Consider the following 27,736-nt stretch of genomic DNA (forward strand, 5'->3'; position numbering starts at 1 on the left):
TACTGTCCCTTCCTGTGTCCTCCGTTGCTTTCGAAAACGGTTTATGATTCGGGATGGCCGTCCGTAACTGGGGCATTGTGAGGTCACTTATCTTGACCGGTATCTCCGTTTGTAAGATTTGTCGTACAATGTTTTGTTCTGCGAAATTCCTTGCCAAGGTGCCGATGATGTCCTTCAACTAAGATGTCCTTGCCGACGATGCTTTTGCAATTTTCGGCTGCGCTTCACCAAATTTTCTCTTTTCCTCCACTTGCCTCCGTGTAATTGCCAGAACCTCCTCTGCATCCGTGCCGACAATGATCAAGTTTACTCCAGACTTTGGACACTTGGAATCTTCATGATCGCCGGGTACGCACCATCTGCATAATAATTTCGGTGTGTTTGTCGTTGTACAATCCCGCGCAAAATGACCCCACAAATTACATGCTCGGCATTGAACAATCGGCCGTCCATTTGCATCATACTAAGTTTGACTTCGGCTCCCATTATTATTGTTATTATTTGTATTGTTGTTATTTTGCCCTCTGCTATTATTCCTGTATCCTCCGGATGTGGCACCTGCGCTATTTGTATTTCTACTACTGCCCGACGGGGAAGCCTCCTGTGCAAGAAACACCTGCAGAGATCCTCTTGTCTTCATGTTAAAGGGGCACTCTTTTGTGGAATGGCCTATGATCTCACAAATGTCACAAAATTGGTTCTTTGGACACGATCCTTTAGTATGACCGTCGGTCTTACACTCCGTGCACCACAGTTCACTGCCTTTTGGCTCCTTCTGCATGTTTTTAAACTCCATCATGCGAACCATATCCTTTTGTAGGGCACGAACTTTCTTGCTGCTACCTTCGTCACCGCTGCTATCATCTCCGGTAGGCTCGTCATCATTAGAATCAGAGGAGCTAGTTTTCTTCTTCTTTGTTTTCTGCTCACTTTCAAGGTCCAATGCTCTGTTATACGCGTCCACATATGATGACGGTGGCACAATTTTCATTTTCCTTCGCAATTTCGATCGTAGGCTATCCATGAACCATCTTTTCTGCAATCCGTCCGTCGCCTTGCTTTCCATTTTGTTTATTAAGTCTTTTAATCTCTTGGCGTAGACGCGGACAGTTTCGTGCTTCCCCTGTTTGGTATTGAAAATCTCTGCTATGATTTCATTATCATCCCGCAAAAGTTTAAATTCCGCCAAGAACTCCTTTTTAATGTTATCCCAGGTATTCAGCTTTTGTGGATCCGTATCCGAAAACCAATCAATCGCTACACCCCGCAGGGTTGCCAGAAATTGCCTGACCCATTCGTTGGCATCTGTGATTCCATTTGTCCGCCAGATCGTCTCACATGTCTTACAATGTCGGATGGGGTCGGCTGTACCATTGCCCTCAAACTTCGGCAACTTTTCTTCGGGTCCCGCCATCACAACATTGGAGGTCTGCACTCCCACACCGGAGGTCTGCACTCCCACACCGAAGGTCTGCACTCCTACAGCGGCAGTTGCTACTCCCACACCGACGGTTGACACTCCCACACCGACAGTCTAAACTCCCACACCGGCGGTCTGCACTCCCACACCGGCAGTATGAACTCCCACACCGGTGGTCTGCACTCCTGCACCGGAGGTGTCGACAGCTGCGAACCTTGGTGAAGAAGAAGGATCTTCTGAAGTTGTTTCCCGCGGAAGTCTATCCCGAACGAAGAGGTCACTCCACACTCGTGCTCCCTCGGCACTGCAAGCCGTGCGAGTTGATGCTCTTCCGTCTGAATTTTCCTCCGTCGATGAACACAAATTCAAGAACTCCTCCCATGCTTCTTCCACCAATTCCACCTGTTGCCTAGTCTCCTCCAACAATTCTTCGATGCTTCGGTTTCCGTCGGCAATCTTTTGAAATCTCCGTCGACGTTCGGCTTGCTGTGCTAGAATTAAATTTTCTTGCGCAATACGGATTCCATCTTTTCCCTTGACCTTATTCCGATCCTTGTTAAGCTGATTTGGCATTAATCTTCATTCCTCCTACCTTCCAGATTCATAAGGCAACGGCGCCAAATGTTAGCCGTACTGGTAAAGAAATCAACGCATACAGACAATAGAACCGAACAGTAGAATTGTATTCGCATATGCCAGACATACATTATGCTTCATAATATCTGTAATAGAAGATAGAATATGATTTACAATGATCCCAAACGGGATATAAATACTATCCGCCGAACCTTCCCGAAGGAGTCCGTCGGCCACAAACATTATGTCCGCTACAAACTATTTACCCGTCGGCTACAAAATACAAAACACCGACAACAGTCAATTCGTCGGCTACAGAAACAACGTCGGGACCATCCAGTCGACTAACAGAAGCTACGACCTCTATGTTTATGAGCATTGATTCACTACAAGCTCTGACTCCTACACTTAGTAGGCTCCAACCTACGAGAAGCTCCAACCCCCACAGTTGTGTTCGTGAGCACCAACCCACTGGACACAAACCATTCTTGAACCTTGATGATGTTGCTAACTCAATTCATGATGGATGCACTATATCTCAATTTGAAGCTAACCAAAATCTATACTCGTCTTTTTGCACTTATCTCTCTGATACAAAGAAATCTGAGTATATGTATTTTATCTTCCTTTCATCTTTTCTATTTTTCTCTATAATAAATATATAAATTAGATTAAAAATCTAATTATATAGTCTTCTTTATTTTACTTCTTACTTTAAAACTCTAATATATTTATCAGTGTTCTGGGACTCTACGAATCCGAGGCAAGGGCAGCCTTTCCGAGGCAAATGGCCTCTGGACTCTGACTCGGCGGAGTCCTGGCAGAGTCCAGGGACTATGCCGAGTCTTGAGCCAGGACTCTCCAAAAAAAAAATTTAATTTTTTTTTTTAAATTTAAAAAGATAGAGATTTCTGGAAGGTGTTTTTTTTTAGTGTATATTAATTTTGAAAATGATATTGTGATATGTCACAAATTTATTAAGGATTGAATCTTAAATCTTAAATCTTCAACTTTATATTATGTTATTCAATTTTTTCCCTTCAAAAATTCGTTGTTATACTTATGTGATCTATGCAAAATTGTGTATGAGTGTTAAGTAGCTTCTATTTATCTCAATTATTGTGTATTTGATGTTAATTGACTTAATGATGCATGAAAAAATTGTTAAATCCTTAAAAATCTTTGAATTTCATGGGTTTTTTTATTTTCCGAGTCATTGAAGAGTCCTAGTCAAGTTTGGTTGCTGAGTCCGAGTCTGAGTCGGATTTTGACTTTTCGAGGTAGAGGCGAGTCCAAGTCCCGTAACTATGATATTTATACATATATATAAATCAGATTTATATACATGTATATTTCTTTACTGTACTTTAGTCCTTTTATTCTTCATTTACCACAGCACAGTTCTTCAATTGCTCACACTCTATTAATAATATTTTACTCTTCTTACTTTCTATGCATATTTAACAATCTGCTCTCTTCCACTTACTTTTCTTTTAACTCCACTTATTGCATCCGACTTCTCTTTAAATATTCCACTTTATTTTTATATTCTTTCCACAGTTCTGCTTTTACTAGTGACCTCTTCTTTTTCACTTCAAACTGCACTTCATGTTTTCTTTTCTTTTCGCAACATTTCTTATTTTTATATTCTATGCAATATGAGACATGACTTTTCATAATAAAGATCTCGTCTCTTCTTTCATAAAATGTTTACAAACTAAACTTACTTTATTTTAATTATATTTTATCAAGGATATTTTTTTCTTATCTTTAATAATATTGTTTATCATCATCATCATGCTGACTTTTCAAATAATCCTTCTAACGGCATCTGTATAGTTTAGCTTATGTATTTGATTAAACTTTCTGTGCTCTATTCCTTTGCATATGATATCACCATTGTTGTTTTGGCAATAGCTGTCTGGGAAATTATATCTTGTATTCCATAACATTGCTGCATGGATATCATTGTTATTCATTTTACCCATTTCATTAGGCCTTCAATATAAATGCAGTCTAGTCATGAACACCTGTCATATTTACCCAACCATTCCATATTTTCCTGTTTACTTCTAAACTCTCATCACCTTATTTAATACGTATCTCCAGTTTGATTGGGAAATATAATGTATTTTTTTGTCTTTGAATATTCATTGATTTTCTTCTGCAATACATCATTCCAAGATGGTGTTCATCTACTTAATGCACTCAATGGCTCTCGACATCTTCTATCGTTTTGTTCCTTATATACTTATATATATTGTTAGAGACTTTGTAATGACCCGTACCAGCAATGCAATAAACCCAACCAGCATTGTACTATTCTGGACCGGATTTTTTTTGTTTTCCCTTTTAATGTAAATCTCAAAGTAGGAACCCACTTAATAAATAAGCAGCAATATGAATAACAGATGATAACCCAGATAGATATTTGCTCAGACTCATTCTTAAATAATATATTCAGAAATACATCCACATGCAAATGAAAATACAAACAGCAAATAAAATCCGAACTTTCTCCAATTAATTTGCCTTTTTCAAAATGATATTAAAGACTCAAGCATATGAAATGCAATACAAATCAAAAGCACTAAACCAGCAACTTTTCAACAATTTGGAAGCACGTTATTGCATTATACAGCAGCAATATAATAACCAACAACTTCCAGATAACTTCTAAATCATTATTATATTATACAACAGCAATATGATAACCAGCTAACCACAATCCAATCTTATACACAGATTTTACAGTCAGATTGGAAAACAAGAGAACCTGTAAGCACAAACGAGACGCCTGAAATATTTGTGTCCACTGCCTGCTTGCACGAGGGGCTACGTCCTCACACTGGCTGAAAGCTAAAGCTTCTGAATGACTCACAAGAAAGAACTGAAAATCAAAATAAAAAATCAAGCATACCAAAAGGAAGGGGTCTCTTCTCCTTTTATTCTCGCAACGATGACCCTTCGACTTCCTTTCTGGGTTTTTCATCTTCTCTCTCCTCGTCCTCTTGTGACCACGTGGAATATTAATTTGACCTTTAATAATAAATTTTCAGCTCACATAATCAAACTTAATACTGTAAATATGTCCCTTCTTAATATTTCTAATGTCCCAAAAAAAAGGGACATTACAAGTGTCCCCTCCTTGAGATTGCTTGCCCTCAAGCAATTTGTATCAGGATCTTCTCGTCGGTAGAAATTGTGTAGCCAACGGGTTCATGTCGTTAGTAAATATTTTGTAGCCAACGGGTAGATTAGTATTGTTAGGTGGCCGACGGACCCCTTCGAGAAGGTTCAGCGGGAACCATTGTAATCATCATCTATATGTAATCTCTTGGTATATGTGAATAATAAAAGGAGTACTGCTGTTCTTGTTCATTGTCTGTGTGCATTAATCCATTGATCTATGGGGTAAACATTTGGCGCCGTTGCCTAATGGACTTGGATAGAAGCATATAATCGGCATAGCAAAACCAACACATTTTTGTACAAGAAGCATCGAATGACTGTTTCTTTTAAACCAAAGGATTTCACTAGGGTTTTCGGCATCCCTGGCCCAAGAGGTTGGAAGGTGGAAATCAAGAACCACAAGCTATCTGAGGAACGGAAAGAATATTGGATAAGATTAGTAGGCCACGATCTTACACTTGAGGAGATGGAGTCAGTGGTAAAGGGGTCTACATGCAGAGAGCTTCGGCAAGATCTTATTCGGGAGGGCCACTGGAGATGCATCATGGATGTCATCAAAAGTAGGTTGACAGGGGCAAGTCGGGCTTCGGATATAGTGTTGCCACAAATTGTATTCATGAATGGCACAGTGTTCATGACACTCCAGCACCGAACATTCTTTATGTGGCACCACGCCATTGGCCTATTTCTAGAGGCAGTCGTTAATCAAATGCCAATGGATGATTTTGAGGCTCCACTATGGGGAAAGTTGGCACAAGGAGAGCCTCCAATATTCTATTGGAGACATTTGGACACGGGTGGAACAACAGCTGGGCAGAAGAAGGTATTCTGAGGATTAGAGGCTTACGGCCACACGAACAGCGGACAGGAGGACACTTCAGAGAGCAGTGGGGCTGAGTATGAGGAAGAGAGTACTTCTATGGAAGTTGGCAGCGAACCAGCAGTTAGCGAGTCCACATTTTTCACCCTGCCGCAGTTGCCAACTTCGGCGCACTTGTCCACCACCACTTCACACATTCCTCTGTCTAGTCAGCATCATGCACCAGTCATTATGACTCCACCGGCAGTGGCAAATGCCCCACCGGCAGCGCCAGATGGTGTCCCACAGATGATAGATGTTGCACCGGCGGCCACGACAGAGATTGCTTTTCCTACAGCCATGGCAAATGTTTTACCCGACGGCATGCCTTCGCAGGATTGTACGCTAGACCCTGTTGCACCAACAGAGCCAAAGTTGATAGAGTTGCCAGCACCAAAGACTGAACCCCAAGTCCGTTTAGATGTGGTTGGCTCTGATGTCGTGGTCACCATTTCGTCCTCCTTGTTAGCAGACGCCCAGCCAGCACAGCAAGATGAGAGCATGGAGTTGACACAGTCAGCACAACTCGAGAAGACTAAGGTGATGAATGTAGCGAGTGTCTTCCTGCAATAGCAGTTCCGATTCATTCCTGCTGAGGTTGGTCCATCCATTTAGTCCCCGAGGCATCTAGGGGTATCAGCTACAGTATCGAAGCTTTCAAGAGGTGGGAGTACCATAGGCCAAGGATACACCCAGAGAAGAGGAGGCCGCATCGGATGTGGTTATGGCTACCACAGCCGAGGCAGAGATAGATAGTGATGGGGAATGGACGATGGATGATGTGTCGAAGGAGGATTATGGATTAGATGAGGATAGATGCAGAGACTACCTCAGGGCTATGCGGGTTGTGTTGCAAAAGGGACACAATGTGGCATTGCAGGCTATGACTCGATGGAGAGAGTGGCATTTGGTCCGGGCTTATATCAAGGGGATTTGTCCGGAGCGGTTTCGTTCATGTTTTGAAGACAGGAGTTGGCCAGCAGTTGAGACACCTGAGATGTTGGCGGATTGGGCCACCGAGCTTGAGTTGGGGCCATGCACCACTCTCATGGAGAAGCTGGTGCACGAGATAGTAGGATTGTACAAAGAAGTCTATTATGCTCGCAGGCGTGCGGAGGTGGACAGGGAAGCAGACAAGGTCAGAGATTAGAGGTCTCTGGCAGTAGAAAGGGAGGCTAGAGAAAAGGTAAATGTGGATTTGGCCAGCCAGAGCATGGGCAGCTGAGCGTGCAGCACTTTTATGGGATAAGGAAGCAGCTGAGCAGGAATTGTAGTTAGCAAAGGCCCAAGCTATGGATGTAGCGCTTCTTCTGAAGGAAGCCGTAGAGGTTAACACACGGATTTAGAAGGATTTGAGCATCTGGATGGAGCAAGTCTATGAATTGTGCCAGCAACAGCATTCTTTAGGATCACAACCTCCTCTCTAGTGTATATTCTTTCTATATTGTATTTTGTGGTCTCCTATTTTTGTTAGTTTTGAAGTCGCCAGGAGATGACTTTTCTTTTGGGGGGGATGATGTCGTTGGTAGAAACTGTGTAGCCGACAGGTTCATGTCGTCGGTAAAGATTTTGTAGCTGACGGGTAGATTCGTATTGTTAGGTGGCTGACGGACCACTTCGGGAAGGTTCGGCAAGAAGTATATATACACCCTCCAGGGAACCATTGTAATCATCCTCTGTATGTAATCTCTTGGCATATGCGAATAATAAAAGGAGTACTGTTGTTCTTGTTCATTGTCTGTGTGCATTAATCCATTGATCTATGCGGTAAACAGATCCCATATAAATCTATAATTAACTCAGTAGCCTAATCTGAGAACAAACCTAGCCAAACTATGAAGCACGGTACCACCTGTCAACTAAATCCCTAGATCCCATATTACTCTACGAAGAAACGCTACACCTGTAAATTGATCAACACTGATCATCAGCATATTCAACCTCAAACTAAATAGGACTACAGTAAAATCCTCGTCCAACCTTAGATACAATTTGCCAACACCTGGATCCCAATCTCTGTTACGCTACTTCGCCACTAGGATGAGATAGAAATATATCCAGGGTCCATGTATAATCTAGTAGAATGTGAAGACCTGACCTAAATGGATGATGTAAGAAATGAGCTGCTTAAAAGTTGAAACCACCATCCCATGGACATCAAAATTCATACTGTGGACATAAACCTGGAAAATCTCCAAGTGCATAGGTGCTATGAATATGAAAGATGTTGAGAATCTAATCACAAACCTCACATAATTACTCCATCAAGAACTGTTCAGAAGCTGATGAAGAAAATTCACCCAACTCCTGGATGTGTTGAAATCAGAAAATATGTTGGGGCTGATCAAATGATAAGTAACAGAAGTTGATTCATCATTCCCATGCTGAGATCCGTATTTCACTACTAGGATCTGAGCCAGGATCCCAAAGTTTGAAATCAAACTCTTCCTCATCATGGCAAACAAGTGATGATCCCTCATTTAACACAAAAAGAGGATTGTCAGATGTCCAATCAGCATCAACTTCAAACAAAGGGTTGTCAACAAGTTGAAAGTGTTCTGAAGTTTTGCTACTTAACCGTTTGGGGCAGCTATCCAAGTCATACATCTATTGAATGCTCCCAAGTTCGTCAATGACTTCCTAGAAGAACTCCTACCTCATTCTATTCTCATGTTCCCAAGAGTGTTCCATGAGCTTGATTTGATTTTTTACTCTCTGTAGACAAAATTGAGTTTCACTCAGTGCCTCCCGAACATACTTAATCATCCTGTTGAGATCCTCAATCTCATCCTTTTCCCTATTTGATTGTGCTACATAAATCTCAACAACCTTAAGAATATAATCCCTGTCGAACAACAGATATAAGTAATCTAATTTCATAGTCTTGAGGGCTGTTTTGACCTTCTGTAAATTGGCCACATGCCAGTCACCTTTCTCTTCCCTTGGGACCTTCCTATAGAGCTCCTCAACCAACTCATGGGTACTGTCATACTGCACCAAGGATGCCACAACCATGTCTTTACTAACCTTCAGTTGATTTTGTAAGGAATGTATTTCATTAACTCCTTGCTAAAATTGTTCATTGTCTTGCAATATCATCTTAGGTCGTTCCTCTAAATTCATGTTCTGAGTATCATGTATATATGGTTCATGATACCAAGGACCCAAACTGTTATTACCTTGTGTGCAATCTACTTCATTATTCTACTTGACAAAGCTCACCTCCAAGTCGCCAACGAAGAAGCCTGCACCTTGTGTAACATCTTCTACGTGATTGCGAGAAGGCTACAAATCACTGGTAGTTGTCTGCTCTTCTATTTCAAGCCCATCCAGATGATAATTCTGATCTATCGGAAATTCTTCGTACATCCCTGTGTGTTGTTCATTTGCAAAGAGATCCTGGACAAACTCTAGATACCTTTTTGCCATACCAGTCCTGTTTTGCTTCTCGAGATAAAAATCCATATAATCACTAAATGATAGATCATTCTAAATTCGGTTAGGGAGTCTTTTGTACTCTCTATAAATGTCGAGTGTTTCTGCTCTTATATTGGATTTAGAATTACGAACTAACTGCTCATGTGGCTTCATCGTACCTTTCCTGATTTTATCCAAAACCTTTCCCATTGCTGAAAGTTGTTATCCTGTTACTGTGAAATTGATAAACAACTATATTCTATTCTATTCTTTGTAATATGAATTCTACAAATTAGAGTCACAATGACCCTTATGAAATCCCAACACTTATTGACCACACAACATTACTTCACGGGCTTTGCATGCTAAAAGTCTTCCAAGTGGGGAAATATAATCTAATTCAAATTATACAAAGTAACGCTTCCCTGTATGACATTACAGACTTTAAGTACAAACAAACCTGTTAATTTCTGCTACAGGATTTTATTGGTGTGACTGCAAGTTGGGAGGTATTGGCATTGATGAAAGATTACAACTAATTTGTTGATCTTGCACTCACTTAGCTAACTGTGATAGCCCAAACTTGAAATCAAAGTAGTTTGATATCTTCTTCAACTCTCGTTCCTAAAACCAAATTTGGTAACCAACTATTTCCCTATGTAGCTGTTCAATTGCTTCCATTATGTCCTGTGATGGTAGCTCCCCTGTCCCTATTCATCAACTCAACCAAAGAATGATGAATAGACTTCACCAGATTATTGGTCTAACTGAAAATATCCCTCTTACGTTTGCTTGCTCACCAGTTTGCAAATTATCGGCTTTTTCTATAGAGTTGACATCTACTCCAACTTGTATGCAAAATAGTATGATCTCTTCATATCTTTTAGCTGTAGCCAAATGCAAAGCTCAATTACATAAGTAGCAAGGAGGGTAAATGTCTGATTAATACTTAGCATTTGCCATAGCTCCTCAATGCATCTATAACTACCTCTTTCGAATGGATACCACAGATTGCCACTCGTTGAGATGTAATACAGGGCAAGATGGATAATTGAAATCCAAGAAGAAATGATAACTAAATGGCCGATTAATAATCCCCGTCTACTCACTGCCCCTCAATGCATTAATTACTATATCGTCTTCCAAACCACTCAGAATGAATCACAAAAAATTTAACAGCCAATGTAATGTCCCCGTTTTGGAGGTAATTTGATTTAATTAATTTAATTAATTAAGTTGTCCAAAATAATAAATATTTTATGAGGATGACTAATTAATTATTTTAATTAAATAAATAAGTGGTATTAAGTTAATTATTTATAAAGTTATCAAATAAATAAATATTAAAAGGTAACTTTATATTTAATTAATTTAATAAAGTGACTTGAATTATAAAATATTTTATAAAATCACTTAATAAATAAAATAATGTTCTCGAAGTTTCTGGAGAAAGTGGAGAAAAAAGAATAAATAGGCATCTTGGGCTTCATTCTCGGCAGGCAGATTTGATGTTGTTGTTATTGTTGTTTCATCTTGTGGAGCCTAGGGTTTGTACAGGTTACTTCTTTGTCATAGGAAATGAAAACTTCCTATTGATAGCAATTTTGAGGGTGTGAAATGCTGCAGTGGCAGAGAAGAGAAACGCTGTAGGAGGCAACATTGTTGAAAATGTAATAGGAAATTTAATGTTATGTTTTAAATGCTTTTAGTTTTTGAAGTTTGTAATAACGTCCTACATGTGGTGGCATACCTAGAGTAGCAGTTCAATAAGCTCTCCAGATATAGCCACCTAGGACCAGGTGTGTGGATCTTAAAATTAGAATAGTTTTTAATTCGTAGGTGGAGTGTTTAATGATTTTCAGAATCCAATAATAGGTAGTAGGCAGTTTTTTGGAATATTCCTGATTTAGGAAACGACTGTCTAATATTGGTAGGAAAAGAACGTTTCAGATTCTGATCTTTTTTTGGATAAAAGACGTTTTCTTTTCTAAATAGAAAGAAAAACGTTTCACATCCTTTAATTAGAAAAAGAGAGTCAGTTTTAAATAAAAGCCAGTCGGCTATGTAAGACAAGAAATCAAATTTGGAGAGGAGGAATGGAAGGTTTCAGCTTTTGTATTAGTTTCCTGCGTTTAGATTGGAAGGAAATCAATTTTATTGTCTTTTTTTTTCAGGTTTCTTCTCTCTAGTCGGCATTGAAAGGATTCAAAAGTAGCTAGAGATGGAAAGTTTTGATTTTTGATGTGGACTTTCGGTTTCTTTTAGCTGGGTGTGTGTTTTTACGTATTCTCCATCTTTTGCAATTCGAAATCTGGAAAGAATCGATGTTCTGATTTGATAAATGATTGGAAGCCGTACTTGTGTCAAACCACCCCAGTACTGGTTATGAAGATCGTGTACAGGTTTTGTTGTCAAAAATCTTCTCAGAATTTGTAGATTTCGTGGGACATAATAAAGGAATCGAATTGGAACATTTGCTTGAGCTATAACTGTTTTGAGAGTCGTTCTTACAAATGATAGACTAATAACACTCTACGACCGGTTCTAGAGTATTGGGGGATCTATAAATGGTTTTATTTCCTTATTTTGATTTTCTATTATCAATATTAGGAAGTACGTGCAGCCACACGGAATCTAAGAGTTAGATTGGTGAATTTGTTTAATTATTCACCGGGATGGATTATTTATGATTGTGATAAGGATCTGATTAAACATGAAATGGCAGTCCAAATTCATGACAGAGAGGTTCGAGGTGACAGCCGATTTGAATTTCAAGTTTGATCTTGCATGTCGACATATGACATGATGTTGTAAATATCGATTTTTGATGGAAATCAGTTTGTAGTGGCTTTGATATTCAGTCTTTCCTTTGAAGGGGATAGTTTTCTTGCATGTATTTAAATAACCAGAGTGGAAGAATCAGATTGGTTTGTATGGAGTGGAATACCATACCAATATTGCGACAACAGGTTCTTGAGATTTATGTCGCATGTTCTCATTTTGATATGTATAAGGAGAATTAGATGATCAACTATTGAGTTTGGTTTTAGTCCGATCCTAAGGGTGTAGAGTTCCCTTGAAGCAACTCAGTTGAGTGACTGAATCCTCCTAGAGTTTTCCAAGGTGTGGCTCTGCATCATGAAATATCACTTGAATTATTACAGCTGGGAAGAAGATACTTCAGTGTTCTATTTGTGCTACATTGAGAAAAATATTTGAGTACAATAGCTGATGTATTATTGTACTTTCTGAATAAAGGGTTTAAAGGTTATTACTTGCAGATCAGATTTAGTGTTGGCTGCTACAATACCCGTGAATAGTGTTTGCTACAGTAACTTGGTGCATCATTCAATTGCATTTTCAAACCTTCATAATCTGCGGTCATGGAGGTTGATCAGCCTATGCAAGAATAGGAGCGGCTACTTCAGAAATTCGATTTCGGCTTATGAGATCATCATTTCATGTGATATTGCTTGCCTCTTCATCAATGGCATATGGCAATTTGATATATCAGGTTCCTTTGTGACTTAATGCATTTTTCATGATTACATACGTGCATTTTATTGAGCTGCTGTAGGTGAACATCGAAGTCAGATTTTGTATTGCACATAAAATTGATAATGTTGCAGCTATAGATGATTATTATTCATTTCAGATTTTGGCATTGTATGAGATATCATTGCAAAGCCAAGAGTCTTGGCTAATCTATGTCACTATTGGATGCAGATTGTTAGTCAATAAATGGGGAGATAAGTTGCATGTCTATTGTCTGGCATAATGTTCATTTTGATTAAAGTATTGGGTTGCATGCCAAGTGTTTGTAAAAATGTGCTTGGCTATAGGTATGCATTGATTCATTAGAAAATAATGTAAAGGAAAGTGCTTTTCATTCTTAGCTCATTGTTAGATCATTTAGCATTCATCCTGAAGCTAACAGTCATATATGCCTAGTTTGCCAACTGTTTGACATAATGTCAAGTGGCTGAAGATGAAAAATTTACATTAGCAATCATTGAAAATGCATTGTGATTGATAAAAGGAGGTTGTAAATGCATCTAGACGATAGTTTAGACATCATAGTGTTGAATTGTAATCATTTGAAGTCTTCATTGAGTATTTATCAAGCAAACATCAGACTGAAACCACGGATCAGCAAGTCGAAAGTTTTCATTTGAAGTTTTTGACGAAATTCCTTGAGCTCTTTATCAGCATTTTGAGATCAAATTTGAGCAGGGTCATTACAGCCAATGATTTGTAACCTTCCAATGTTCAATTTCTTTGTCAAATGTTTCCCCAAACCTGCAGTTTCAATACCCAAGGCCACTGGTTAAGACATGGCTTTGTTAATCACTATCGTGGCTTTCAAACTCTATGCGCCTCTATTCTTTATTTACCATATCCACCGATTATACATGTTAAGTCAGACCAATAACTCTAATTCCCAGGTGTAACGTATCCGTTACTTTGCTAATTGGTCATGTAGCTGTTTCATTTTAGTCTTCATAAAGTTTTTGTTTTACGTGGCTCCCTTAACTCATACACTAGCTTGATTTTTACGTATTTCGTCTCTTGCGGATCTTTCTCACATAGGCAAATGTGAATGCATGACTCCCATGTGGCTCTTGACCAAGCTTTACCAAAGTCGACAGTTCCTCAGCCCTTCTTCTATGCCCTCAAAAGCGGTAATCTAGTCATTAAATACCTTTCCTATTTTAGGAGCAGATCTAATGCAAAAGAGAGCAGATGTATGAATGAAAATCAAACTTTAAAAGAGCAGATTTTTGAGTAAAAAACAAATATTCTCAGACCAGATATAGAGTGCATTTGCATGAAGATTTAATTCAGATATATGAGCTTCTATTGAAGATCATATTGCAGATCTAAGCAAAGATTTGAGAGCAGAACTATAATGAAATCTTTCATGAAAAGTAAGAAGATTTCTGAAGAGGGGAGATCCAAGAAAAAGTCGCAAACAAATTGGTTTACTATATCTTGAAGGTTGGTGCCTTATATTTGAGAGATCGAGAGGTTTGTTCCTCTTATTCAAAGAAATTAGTGTCTCTTGCCGAGTTGGTGTCAATTAAGGGCCTTGGTGTCTATCATGGGTTGGTGCCTAGGAAATTAAAAGAGGATTCAAATATAATATTTTTGTGTGGTCTTCTTTTGCAAGGGTTTCGACATAAAATCATACGTGCATCTTGTGTGCTCTGTGAGTGCTGAAGTTTTGAAAGTGAAAAGTTGTATTATACTGATTCAGTCTCCCTCTCAATATAACTGTGTTTCTTCGATTGGTATTAGAGCAATCTCCTTTGGAAAATCCTAACCACTTGAAGGAATGATCTTGAGAACACACATGGCAAACCAAGAAGGGTGATTCTCAAACTAAGCTTCATTGTTCAATGGGAACAATGAGATGTCCCCTCCTTTTTGGATAAAGGATGAATGTGGAAACCTGTAACAAAATTGTTAGTACAAAAAATGTATTTTAACATGTTAGAAATATTAAACAAAATAATATCAACTAACTACTACCCTTGCTAACCCCTCCTAATCCTTAGGAGAACAACTCTTCTCAAACCCCCTAACCCTCTAGTAAAAATTACTTCTCAATTAGGAACTCGTCATATAAAGAGTGTCCTTTTAAGGCCTCTGTTTGGGATATCTGATTAAACTCTTCACCTGGCAGAGATCCCACCTCTACCATGTCTCTGCTCTCCGACATATGCATATGTTTGACCACTACAATATATATATACTCTCCTTGAGATTCTATACAAATCTCTTATTGGGACTCTAATCCCGACATTCATTGCTGAATGTCCTAATCTCTGAGTTAGCACTAAGGGAAACTCGACATCACACAATATCATGCCCTCAATAAATAAATAAAGAACATTTGATTCCTGTTAAGGTTATGCGATCCCATTCCTGTAATATTTCTGAATTGATCATTGCTCCACGGATGTCCAGGTGAGACATACCTCTAGACACTATGTTCCTGTTATGGATTACTCTGCTCCTGTTATTGTTTTAATTGAATCAGTATTCCTCCCTTTGATTATGGCAGGATTCTCTTCGTGTTTTCTAGATGGATTTTTACGATTTTGTTACGATATGTATGAATTGTGAGTTGAGGAATAATGTTCTACTCGTGCTTACTGTGCAATGGCTTCTAGCTTCAAGGTTATTCCCGTAACTGTCCTCCTTCACGTCAGTAGTGACTGGCCGATGTTTACGTTGAGAGTTTTGTGCCTCCTGATGGTGACGAGTTGGGCTCTCCTCTATCCTGAGCGATAGTTCTGATTCCTTATTCGTTTGGTGCTGGTGATTACCATGCTTGGAGTTTGCATAGGGGATGGCAGCTTCCTGTCTTATTTTCCTTCTTCAATATTTTCTTTTCTCCATGCCTCCCTCTTTGATTTCGATTTGATATGTATAGATGTTTACTTGGATCAGTCGCATCTTTTGGATTGGCGACCCTCAGCTTATCGGTCTGTCTTACTTAAGGTTGGATGATTATTTAGATGTATTTAGTAAATTAAATTGATTTAATTGTTTGTACTGTTATTATGCTTAGAGTAATTTCTTATTTCTTATTATTATTATTATAATATACATATTATATATATATATATATATATATATATATATATAATTTTCTTGTTTCTTAATTAATAAAATTCATATAGAAAATTACAAAGCTTATCACAGGGCTATCACAAACAACTATGTATTTTGGAGTGTAAGGATGTGTACCATTCAATGGCTCATGGCTTTAATATATGGCAATCTATTTCTAGATAGCTATGTGGCACGATCTACACCAATGGAACAAGTTGGAAAGAGTTCTAATGAGAACAATGCTAAAGCTATGAATGTAATTCTAGGTGATCTAACTGAATCAAAAAATTTCCAAGTCATGCATTCCACATCGGGAAAATAGATGTGGGATAAGCTTCAAAGGACTTGTGAAGGACATGAAAAAGCGAAAGAAGGGAAAGCTCCAAACCCACAGGAGACTTGGAAATTTGAAGATGGAGGACAAAGAGAATGTTGCAGCCTATTTTCTCCACATGGATGAAATCATAGGTACAATTTGTTGACTTCAAGAAAATATTGAGGAAGAGGCTATCATACAAAAGGTTTTCGGATCTCTACCCATCAGATTTGATGCAATGTTTCCACCATCGTGCTAAAGTGGCCATACCGTTTCATGGAGATTGTACCAATTCTGGAGTATGGCATGTGTGATAGTTTCTGAGTTAGTTTGCAGCTTTCTGTAGAGTGGCTATATGGAGATGCTTGATTGTAGAGATTCTGTTGTGGATCAAATTTTGTTGGAAGGAATTTGGAGTTGTGGTGCTACGATTTGACAGTGTTTTAAACCTCTTTCTTGCTGTTTCGGATTCAAACTTGCATATGACAGGTTTTGCGGTGAATAGTGAGTTTTAAGATTCCTAAATCAACTATAGTGTTTTAGCAGTGATGGGTATGATTCATTGTGTTATTTGAATGATTCCTACATGATATTCAATGATATTTCAAAGTCATAGTGGCTAGTACTTTCTATCAGACTAATGTATAAGTGTTTGATAGTGATTTTCAGTATTTTATGGCTTCTCATCATTTATTGATATGATTTCTATCTAATCATTTATTGACATGATTTTTTTCTCTAAACTATTGTTGAGTGCATAGTTTGCAAACTCTCCGAGTACTCTCAGAGTTGCCAGGTACTCCCAAGGTTTGGGCGAGTACTCTCAAGTTTAACTCTTGTGTATTTATAGATGTAAAAAAAATGTAGGTAAAATGTTGATGCAGGGAAAACATTGGATTAGATGCATTTTTCACATCATTTTAGTGCTATCACACTACACATTTTCTCTATTGAAATGTCAATTACTAATTTAATGCATTTTGTAATTGTATTCTACAAAATATATATATATATATATATGGTTCTTTAAGAGATTTTTAATTTTTGGACTTCTGAGTTGCCGTGTTTTCCTCGAGTTTTTTGTCGAGTATATGCCGAGTTGAAAATTTTGGGCTTGCCGAGTACTCAACTAGTCCGAGTCTGCAAACTATGCTTATGTGTACCTTAATGAAACTTTTCTTTGGATTTATGAGTAAACATATGTGCCAAATTCAGCATATTTCTTATATGAACTTTATTTAATCTTCAAAAAAGTACTCCACACATATTTTAGTATTGTAATCTAACATGAATATCATGTCATGTGCATTAATCTTGTAAAAAAATCTGGAATGTTGTTTAAGATGTTAGAGTATAAGCCATATTACATGTTATTTTGTTTTTTTTCTCATTTTAATTTGCATTACTTATTCAAATAGCTACTGTTGGCTTGCACTTTGCAGGCAGCTTTTGTGCCAAGTCCGGAAAGTGTAGATGATACGAGCTACTTTACATCACGACATTCCCAGAGCTCTTATACGATACAAGAGTATCCAGAATCAAGTGACTGTGGCAGCTGTTCAACTAGTTCTAATTCATTGAATATTGGGCTTGAAGAGGGGGTATGTAAACTAAAGTGAAAATTTTTCTCTTATCTATTATGTATTATTGATGTTTCTGTAGATTCATACAATTCATTGGATCTCCTGCAAAACTCTATGCTAATTTTCCTAATCTTAGAATCTGAATTGATCCTTGAAAGGAAAAGCGTCCTAAAGAAATAGAACGTAGTCTAGAATTTATCAGAGAAGCATCAATATAAATCTACATTATTGTTAAATTGTTTATGACTTGTCTTAAAAGTTAAACCTTCATTACATTTAATTCGAGTAATGGTGATTGTTGTAATGATCTAAAATGATGGTGTCATAATCTCTCCTAGTCCCATGTTTTCCTTGGGGTCTTCTATCTTATTTGGGTTTACAATGTTTATTGGGTGCTGAATTCCAAAACAAAAGCAAAGTAGCGAACAGTTTGTATGCTGAGGAGTAAAGTAACAATTCCACCATTGATTGCTAGCCATATACATCTTTTGGTATAGAACGTATAGAGAAGCTTCAAAATTGCAAAAGAACAAAGCAAAATGAACATATGGGTTGCACCTCAAATGGCTCACCTACTATTTTAAAACATTGCCCCGATCAAATGCTTCGATGTCTTCAAGGATCCTCTTTCAAGTAGCTTCCTTGATGATTGGTTAGTAAAGAAAACAATAACCAAAATGCAATCAAGAATCTTTAAAATTTCAAGGAAATTTAATGCAAAAGATAGTTCATTCAGCTCACAAGTAAAGAAAAATAGAATTTACTAGCAGAAGTGGGGAAGTTTTCGTGGCAGATAGCCTGTATGGTGAAAGCATCAAGAGCACCATGGTAGCTAGGGTTTTAGAAACCTTCATTTTCCTCCTAAAAGTTGCGAAAATGAGACAAACTTGATGAACCTTCTAGGTTTATCATAGGTTGTCTGTCCTAAAGTTATTTGAAAACTTTTTGAAGTCCAACTAGAAGCTATTTTGTGGCATTTCTTTTTAAAAGAAAAGGCTTTTATTATGCTTTATTTTCTTAGCAATGTGATGATATTTTGTTTGCAAATATTACTGTGTAGTTAAGTAAATAAAGACTTATTCATTATTATTGCCTCCTTTTCTTAATTCTTTGTAATTCAATAGCTTTGATTGGTCAATCTATGAGATTAGTTAGAAGTTATTGAACTAGTTGAGGGGAGGTTGAGTTTAATGAGTTTCTAGAAGGGTGGTTAAGGCTTTCTTAATGTTCTTTAAACATTTTTGACTTCTTAGAAGTTAGAATTAGTTGGAAAACATTAGGAGCGAATTTTGGGGTGATGTATTGATGCATTGTTTTTTGAACAAACTCGGATTTGATCCTTTCGTGGTCATTTAAGAGCGATTTTGACTGTTTTTGTGAAGTGGAGAGAATTTTTTGACAGGGGTCACATATCTATAGGGTTGAGTCTTTTCAACCTTTTTTCTCTTGTTTTCAGGGTGAATTGACTTTAGTTTTGGGGCCTATTTTGTTGGATCCGACCCTACGTGGTTGATATATACTTATGAGTTTTGAAGCTCATTTATTATCAGCTCTTCTATATGGAATGACAGAGACTTTTGGAGATTTTTTTTGCCAAAGTTTGTGTTATTTTTTACAGTTGTAACTCGTGATGTTTTGGTGACATCCTTACAGTTAATTTGATAATACAAGAGCCTTTGGGACCTACTTTGGATCACTTTTGTATGCTTTTTGTTTTCAATTTGGTGTTTCATGCTGAGATTTATAGTAATCCTACATGTTATGTCTTGGCATTGTATCTTGAGTGAGGATTTTGCAGCTAAATAGGTTATACATTGTGAAGTTTAAACTAGTTCGAGCTTGGTTAGTTGAAAAGTCTTAACTAGTTTGAGCTTGGTTAGTTGTGAAAATATTATTTTCCTACTAATTCAAAGTTCTGAAACTGGTTTACTACCTGTCTGTGAAACATTTTTATGCAACTAAATATGCCTAAGTTGTGTTTTTATGTGCTTAGTATTATCAGCTTCCATTGTTGTGTGTTGTTGATTCAAGATATCATCACAATTTCAATGTATCACCTTGTTAAGTTTTAGTAATCGGTTGTCAATCATTTAGTTTTCTTTCTATCCTTGTACCCTCAAGTTTTCAAAGTGATTTGAGTGCATTCTAGTGATTATCCAAATAGGAGCCGGCCTAAAACCTAGAGGTTTCACTTCACTCCAAGTGTCCCACATAGAAGTCAATCTAGTGTTTTACCAAAATTGTTAAACTCTTGTAGTTCAGAATCGGGTGCAAATTTTGGTAACTAACAACCACAATTACCTCTTTGCTCCTAGCACCTTTTGCAAGAAGATTCACAACTGATAATTAAATCCCTCGCACTAAATAAATAGCATGAAATAATATCATTACAGAGCATTAATTAACATGTCATATCTACGTGCGAGCTTGCCAAATCATGATTATTTTTACTTCACACAAGGTAGTTGTAAAGTTCAACTTTTAACATGATTGTTGGAAAAAATATTTGTTAATCAGTCACATCGTATAATGATTCACTTGTATCTCCCTTTGAAGCTTTGGCGAACATATTGAACTACTTGAACTGTATGAACCATTACAAAGGGTCCAACATGTTCAAGTGGTTAAAGAAATTTTCACTTTTACACTAATCAGTTTGACACATGGCAGAATGGTATGTGACAAATGAGATTGCTTGAGTTGGGTACTGGGAAAAATTATTGAGCATTTTGAACATTTTGAACAAGTTCAAAGGGTTCAAATTGTTCATCAACTTCAAAGTCTCGAAATACAATGGTACCGCAATTACATTGAAAAAATTAGGTGTTGGGTGGTGAACTATTTGAACTAGTTCAACCTAATCAAAGTGTTCAATGTTCTTTTCCAAATTATGACTTTAACTCTTTAGAGGGCATAACTAGAAGAACTCGGAGAGTGGGAATTTTAATTTAAATGGGATTGACTCACAAAATACAGAATTTTGGGAGGGTAGACAACATACATGTACATCTTCTACTTTATCTTTACCAATTTTTGAAAATAAAAGAAAAACAGATATGCTTATGCTCCATGCCTTCTCGAAACTTGCTTCCATCATCTAGACATATTATTGCATTACTACATACCTTTTCCTTTGTTTCCTTCAATGGCTTCATCTTGTGTCAGACTCTGTCCAATGTGTCCATTGTCAAAGAATAAATATTTGTATATCCATCATGTACTGCACAAAAATCAAATGCCATGGTCTCCCTAATAACAAATGACAAACATCCATAGGCATAATATCACAGAATACCTCTCCATGATAGTTTACAATTTTGAGCTTTACCTGACATTGCTCATTGACCAAAGCCTTGTGATGATTTTGTAACCAAGCAATCTGGTAGGGATTTGAAAATGCTTTCTTTTCTCTAACTTCAATATGTTAACCATTTCCTTTGAAATGAAGTTGTCAGGACTACCACTATCAATAATGATATTGCATACTTCACCAGTAAACATATATCTTGTGCAAAACAGATTTTTCCTTTGCTCAGGTTCCTTCCGATCATTTAGCAAGGCTCTTTGGTAACAAGGATCTCTCTTCTTTTGATCTTCATTTTGGCCTCCATAAGACCATCCACTAGGCTTTCCACCACAAACTCTTTGAGTTTGTTTGCTCTCAAAATTCTTGTTTGGTTTTTCTTCTACCTTCAAAGCAAATTTATAGGCATCTTTAATAGTAGACATTCTTACCATTATCAACTTTTCTTGAATACTGGGCTTCAACCCATTTATGTAATGAGCAACCTTTTCCTTGTTGGCTTTAGAATGGCCCTTTCTGACAAGGACTCAATAGAACTCTTGTGTATTCCTAGGTAGATATTCTTGCATGCTTCAACCCTTGCATTTTCTTCAATAAATCAAACTCATAGGCAATAGGAATGACCTACCTCTTCAAATTTTCCACCATTCGATCCCATCTTTTTAATTTCTCGTTTCCTCTTCTATTTCTCTCCATCCAAACATCTTTCCACCACATTTTCCTATGACCTTTCAGCTAGGCCATTACGAATCTAACCCTTTCAGGATCTACTTCATATTCAAAATACTTTTCCATATCATTGATCCAATCAATCAACTCTTTTAAAGTAAGATTTCCAAAAACCGTGGAAACATCAATTTTTGTTATCTTTCCAATCTTGGAAATGATCCTCAAAAACCTATCTCCCTCATAATCTCTAGCCATTTTTTGCTCTTCTTCAAACCATCCTTTAGATTCATCTTCAATTTCATTTCTTACCATAATATTGGTTGCTTTATGCAACTCTTCTTGTAGTGATTCCACTTGTCTCTGGAGGGCTCTAAAAGCCTCTTTTGTCACATCTTCAACTCTTCCACCATAGTTCCTTCATGGAGGCATTTGTTGCACTTATCTCTTAGATCCTCAACCACAGTCCTGGTGAAAATGCCTCATTTTCAATTATTTATCTACATACTCAGGAACTTTTGCTTTGATATCACTTGATCAAGGCTACTCCCATTACCAATCCAAACACACACAACACAACAAAAAGATGCAAGTACCAAACAAATTGCAAGAGTGGAAAACTTTCTTTCAATTATCTTAAATTAAATGACATTACAATGTTCAGAAAGCCACATACTACAACCACATGGGCATTTTCATTACAATAATCTGCAAGCCAGAGCCACTATATGCGCCATCGAAATTGACCCCAATAACCTTGTTTGTCTTCTTTATATCGGGAAGTTGAACTGCCCTAGAATGTTTTGGAGGCCAACCACCATTATATTATTTCTTCCTTACATTGGAATATGCCACGAGTTTTGGCACTCATTGGAGGTTTTGAAGGGACTTAACTTTTTTTTCTAAAGTAGCACAACTTTCAAAGGCCATATCTTTTGAACTGTGGATCCGATTGGCTATTTATAACCACTTTTCAAAACCTCTCAAAGTGCTCTACAGTCTTTAGGCTAAGGAAGTGTTAGTCAATCCATGATTGACTGTTTTGGAGCCTCTTAAGGTCTTCAAAACAGAATTCAAAGTTTTTGTACAACCTCGCCAAAACAGAAAATTCAATATTTGCAAAACTAAACTTGATCTTGCCACAACTTTATTGGTGGCTTATATTAAGCCTCTAGGGAAGCAATTGGAACAATCCATGCTCAAATGAACAGCTTACTAAAATATTAAACTTGCCAATAGTACCTTGCCTGTTGGTGGCCCTTATTGAAAAACTAGACAAAAGTTTTGGGCGATCCAAGATTTCTCTTACACCCTGGATGCTCTTGCATCAGCAGAGGATGGGGGCACGCGTTTTAGGGACAGCAATTTTCTTTTCCAAGTTTGGTGACGGCAAAGTAGATGGCTTTATAAATGTAGGGAAATTAAAACATATATATAGGAAAATTTGCATATATGCATTAAATGTATATGTAAATATGGATAAAGCATGCCATTTAAACATCTAAACATTTAACACATAAAATTTCAATAGTCAAACTCAATATGCATTCATAATTGGAATTCATTCTCAGTAGCATCAAGAACAATAATACACCTTCCAAATTGAAACAAAACTATTATCATAAAGTTTGATATAAAGTATCAGTATAAATATCATAGGCATAGCATTACAACTGTTTTGGAAGATAATAATTTGCACAGTAGTGCCAGTACATGAAATAACATTCCTATGATATACTAACATTAAAAACCTTGGAAACACTGTTGGAGTTGATTGTTGCAAGTTTAAAATTGACTCCATAAAGGGCTACTACAAATAGTGGATCAAATATGTCTCCCATTGCTCTTCTAACTCTACACCACATTCACTAGTGATCGTATTTACAATTTTGTTATTTAACTAATCTGCCAAAGTTCCATTTGAAATTTAATTCTTGTACATCTTTTTATAACCAGTGTTTCGAGTACTATATGTATATGAGTGTCATCCCTACCACCATCCCCAAACTTAGGCCCTTAGTCACCTGTCTTCGAAAACTGCCCCGCATGTCCCAGTTATGAAACCCCCTGGAACACTGGATTAACTTTCCTTGTTCATATAGTTTAGCCTTTGTTCAACTTTCTTTATGTTTCTATTCATGCTCACTTCACCGTGAATGGAAAAAAGAAAAGTTGAAAGAGTATTGTGTATCCACAGATGACCAAACTAGGTGAATGGAACTGTGTATCCCAGTGAGCAATAGTAACAACAGTTGTACAAAAATAAAATGGACAAACTGAGCCTAAATAAAGCAAAACGTAAAATAAACTGTAAGGAAATTGCTCCATACTCCAATTGTCCTGAACTAGCCTCAGACACTGCTCACCACTTTATTGTTCTTGGATCTTTTTACAGTTGCTGGGTCTCCTCTTGTCATTTGTGGAAATTGAAAAGAAATTATAATCCAATTCCATTTTATCTCTAAATGCAGAATTAATTATGCCACATTATTTTCTTGTCTTAAATTTTTCCCATATGCCTTTATTTTCATTCCGAAGCAGTCAAACTGAACAATTTGTTATGTTTGTGAAATGCTTAGGTGGATGAATGTGGAGACCTGACAGAATTTGATGGCCCACCTGCTGTCAACTTTCCTTTCAGTGATTTTTCTTTCAAGGTGAACGTATGGAACTTGGATATAGAAATAAATTAGAATATCACCAGTAATTGGTTAAAATGAATTGCTTTATGAAAATTTGTTACCTTTTTGTTTGTAAGATTGAAGTGACCCCTATAAATCGGCTAATATGATCACATCACGATCCCAGAAGCAAATAGAACATAACAAACATCATAATTCCATATAGCAAGATTGTGATATTGTACGAAGCTTTAATTTTGAAGAATATAGAAGCATTTCTAATATTGTTCTTATGGATGCAGAACTTGTCACAATTGGCATCAATCAATTATGATCTAGTTTTGCAAAGTGCAAAAGATTCATCGAAATCTTCTCCACCATCAAGAGGGCGTGAATCATAAAATGATATCCAGACAATGTATATTATGTCACCTTGTACATAAGGATAATTGATGTTCTCCAGAATAAACGCCAAAACCACTAGGTGAATTACATGTACGTATTACCGATAAACATTTATTTATCCTCTTCATTAATAATTAAGGTACTTTTATTGAGTTCGTCATCTAAGGCTTCTTGTTGCTTTTTTACTGTACTGCAACAAAATGTAGTCTGCGGGAAGCAAATCATTGAGTTGTGATGACAAATGGAGAATTGTATAACTTTGAAATGTACTTGCCAGCAATATTGGCAGCATTATTGCATTCCTGTATAATTTATTCCAATTGCTAAGCAGTGCCATACTTCGGACGTTTATATCAATTCTGAATTTGTTCCGAAGAATTGTTAGGACTTTCTTTTTTTTCCAAATTACTTTTCATATCTCTCACATGATTCTTCACTTTCAGAGTCATCTAAGTTCTTTGTCAAGGCAGGGGTTTCATGGGGACTTTAGTTCCATTTTTAGAAAATGGGTGGTCTGATGAGTAAATCTAATTTTGCTATAAGATTATTTAAAATCTTCTCTTTAAAAATAAAAGTCCTTGATTTTTAACAAGTGGGTAAAATGGGTGAAAAAGGAGTGGGACTGCAAATTACCCCACCAACTTAAGAATACTTTTTGGCACTAGTCAAACATTTTAATTTCAAATATTTTGTTAAAAATATCTTTAAAATGAATTAGATTTTCATTTAATTTTTAAGGCACAAAAATTAAAAGACAGTTATTATTTTAATGAGACCACCGCCTTCCTTTAATCTAGAAGCTAAAATTTTCAGTTTAAACTACACTACATATTCTCTTGGAAGAAGAAATTGCAGAAAGGATACAAAATATACAAGCAAAATTGAAATGTATTGACGTTGAAGCAACATAAATTTTGAAGGAAGATCAACACAATATAAAGGACAGCTGACTAACAAACTCATGTTGATTCGTTGCTTTTACTTTTGAATTGTGGTTGTGCCTGTGTACCATTTGAAATCCATGTTACATTCGATTCAGAAAATAGCATCCCTCAATCGTACCCGCATCACATGGTAACTACTTTCTAGGAAAAAGATGAGATGGCATAATCAGGACAACGAAATAATATTGGCAATAACCTGATAATTAGCTCTGGAAAAAACGTAGTGGAAATTTACAGTTAACGGGTTAACCTCCCAAATGGTGCAAGCAATGCTAGGAAGTTGACAAAAGACATGAAAGTGCAAAATTTGGACGGAGACGTATTCAGTGCAATAGAAAGGCGATGTTTAAATTATTTTAACTGATAAATTTCAATGAATTTGTCGATTTTTAAAGCCATGGTAGCAATAACCAAGAAGAACGTGTGGTTAATCGCAAATACCCAGAGCTCAGCAGTCTTTCTGTTCCGGGTTTCATCAGCATGCCCGGTTCATTTATTTAAAGACCTGTCACATCTCGGAAATTTGTGCACTATTAAAAGACCATTTCAAATGTGGATACTTGAAAAAATGATTATGAATTTTTTCCTCGTGTTTTATGAATATTCTGGCATGTTTTTAAAATTTGTTGTGCTTGCTCTATATTTTAAATACGGTGTAAGAAGTCTTGCTTCTTTTCCTTTTCCAAGAGCTACACTTTCTCTAAATTATAAAGAAGCCCGTGCTAGTTTATATATATATATATATATATATAAATAAATAGATTATAAAATTTTGATTTCGAATGAAAATGTACAAAAACAAGACACAAATAAAAAAGAAAACCAAAACTAAATTAAAAGCATAATGATAGAGAACAAATTTGAAAGGTGGTGTATGTGAGAGAGTGTATGAGAACTAATGTGAGTGCATGCATATGTGTTTACACACATATCCACAAAATCCCAAGAGTCAAATAATACATAAACACCAACAAGTACCTAAACACAAAAAGGGACAACAACAACCCAAACAAGAACCAAACCCCAACCAGTGAGAAACACTACAAATGAAAAAACAAAGCACCAAATTGGCACTAACAAACCCACCTCCCTAGTGGAAAATAGGACACAACGAAATAGAGAGGTCTAGGAGGGAGAAGGGAAGCATGAACCACCTAAGGAGAGGAGGGGGAAGCAAGGAGAGAGCAAAGGAAAAAAAAAATTGATGGAGAGGGAGCAACCAAGCAAGAAGGAAAGGGAGAGAAAGAGATTAACCTTAAAGATATGGATATACAAAGAGGCCAACAATGGCTGCCATGAGGGGCTTAGGATCCAATCATCATCATGATTAAGGTTGATGGGGTGGTTATTAATTTTGATGAATTCTTTAAGCTTTCTTTTAAAATAGTTTTCCTGATTGGAAAGGATATTTGTGATGTCCAAACAAATGTGATGTTTGGTAGAAAAGGAATGCTCAACTAAGGTTAGATTTGTAAACCCTATCATGCCTAATGTTAACAATGTGCTCTTTGATTTGGGTCTGAAAATAGTGACTTGTTTCACTAGTATAAGGTGTGTTGTAGGAGAAAACCACTTTGTAGACTCCTAAGTTAGAATAAACATCTATAGTCTTTGATAGGTGGGACACAGTTGATTAGCCTATGAGGGGTTTGAAAGCTACGCGTAGACATTTTTTGGATAAGATCTTAGAGACTTTTCGAGAGATGTCTTCGATAAAAGGGGAGGGAACATTCAAAACACAAGGGGTTAAATAAGGTTTGGGATTAGAGGAGAAGGAATGGTGGAAGGACTTGGCTTGGTTGAAGCTCATGG

General features: G+C 37.0%; 1 protein-coding gene across 1 annotated transcript in view; it reads left to right on the forward strand.

The window, feature by feature from the left end:
• Positions 1-25,337, forward strand: part of LOC149564798 (putative serine/threonine protein kinase IRE4) — a 282,390-nt gene extending 257,053 nt beyond the window's left edge. The window contains exons 15-17 of the mRNA XM_089818380.1: positions 17,844-18,002; positions 24,534-24,611; positions 24,878-25,337. Of these exons, the coding sequence (XP_089674506.1) occupies positions 17,844-18,002; positions 24,534-24,611; positions 24,878-24,976 (336 nt within the window). The 3' untranslated portion in view covers positions 24,977-25,337. The remainder of the gene's footprint in view (positions 1-17,843; positions 18,003-24,533; positions 24,612-24,877) is intronic.
• Positions 25,338-27,736: the final 2,399 nt, after the last annotated feature.

The sequence above is a fragment of the Cupressus sempervirens genome, chromosome 3, assembly GCF_028749045.1.
Source record: "Cupressus sempervirens isolate cs-2001-9-10 chromosome 3, ASM2874904v1, whole genome shotgun sequence".
Taxonomy (NCBI): domain Eukaryota; kingdom Viridiplantae; phylum Streptophyta; class Pinopsida; order Cupressales; family Cupressaceae; genus Cupressus; species Cupressus sempervirens.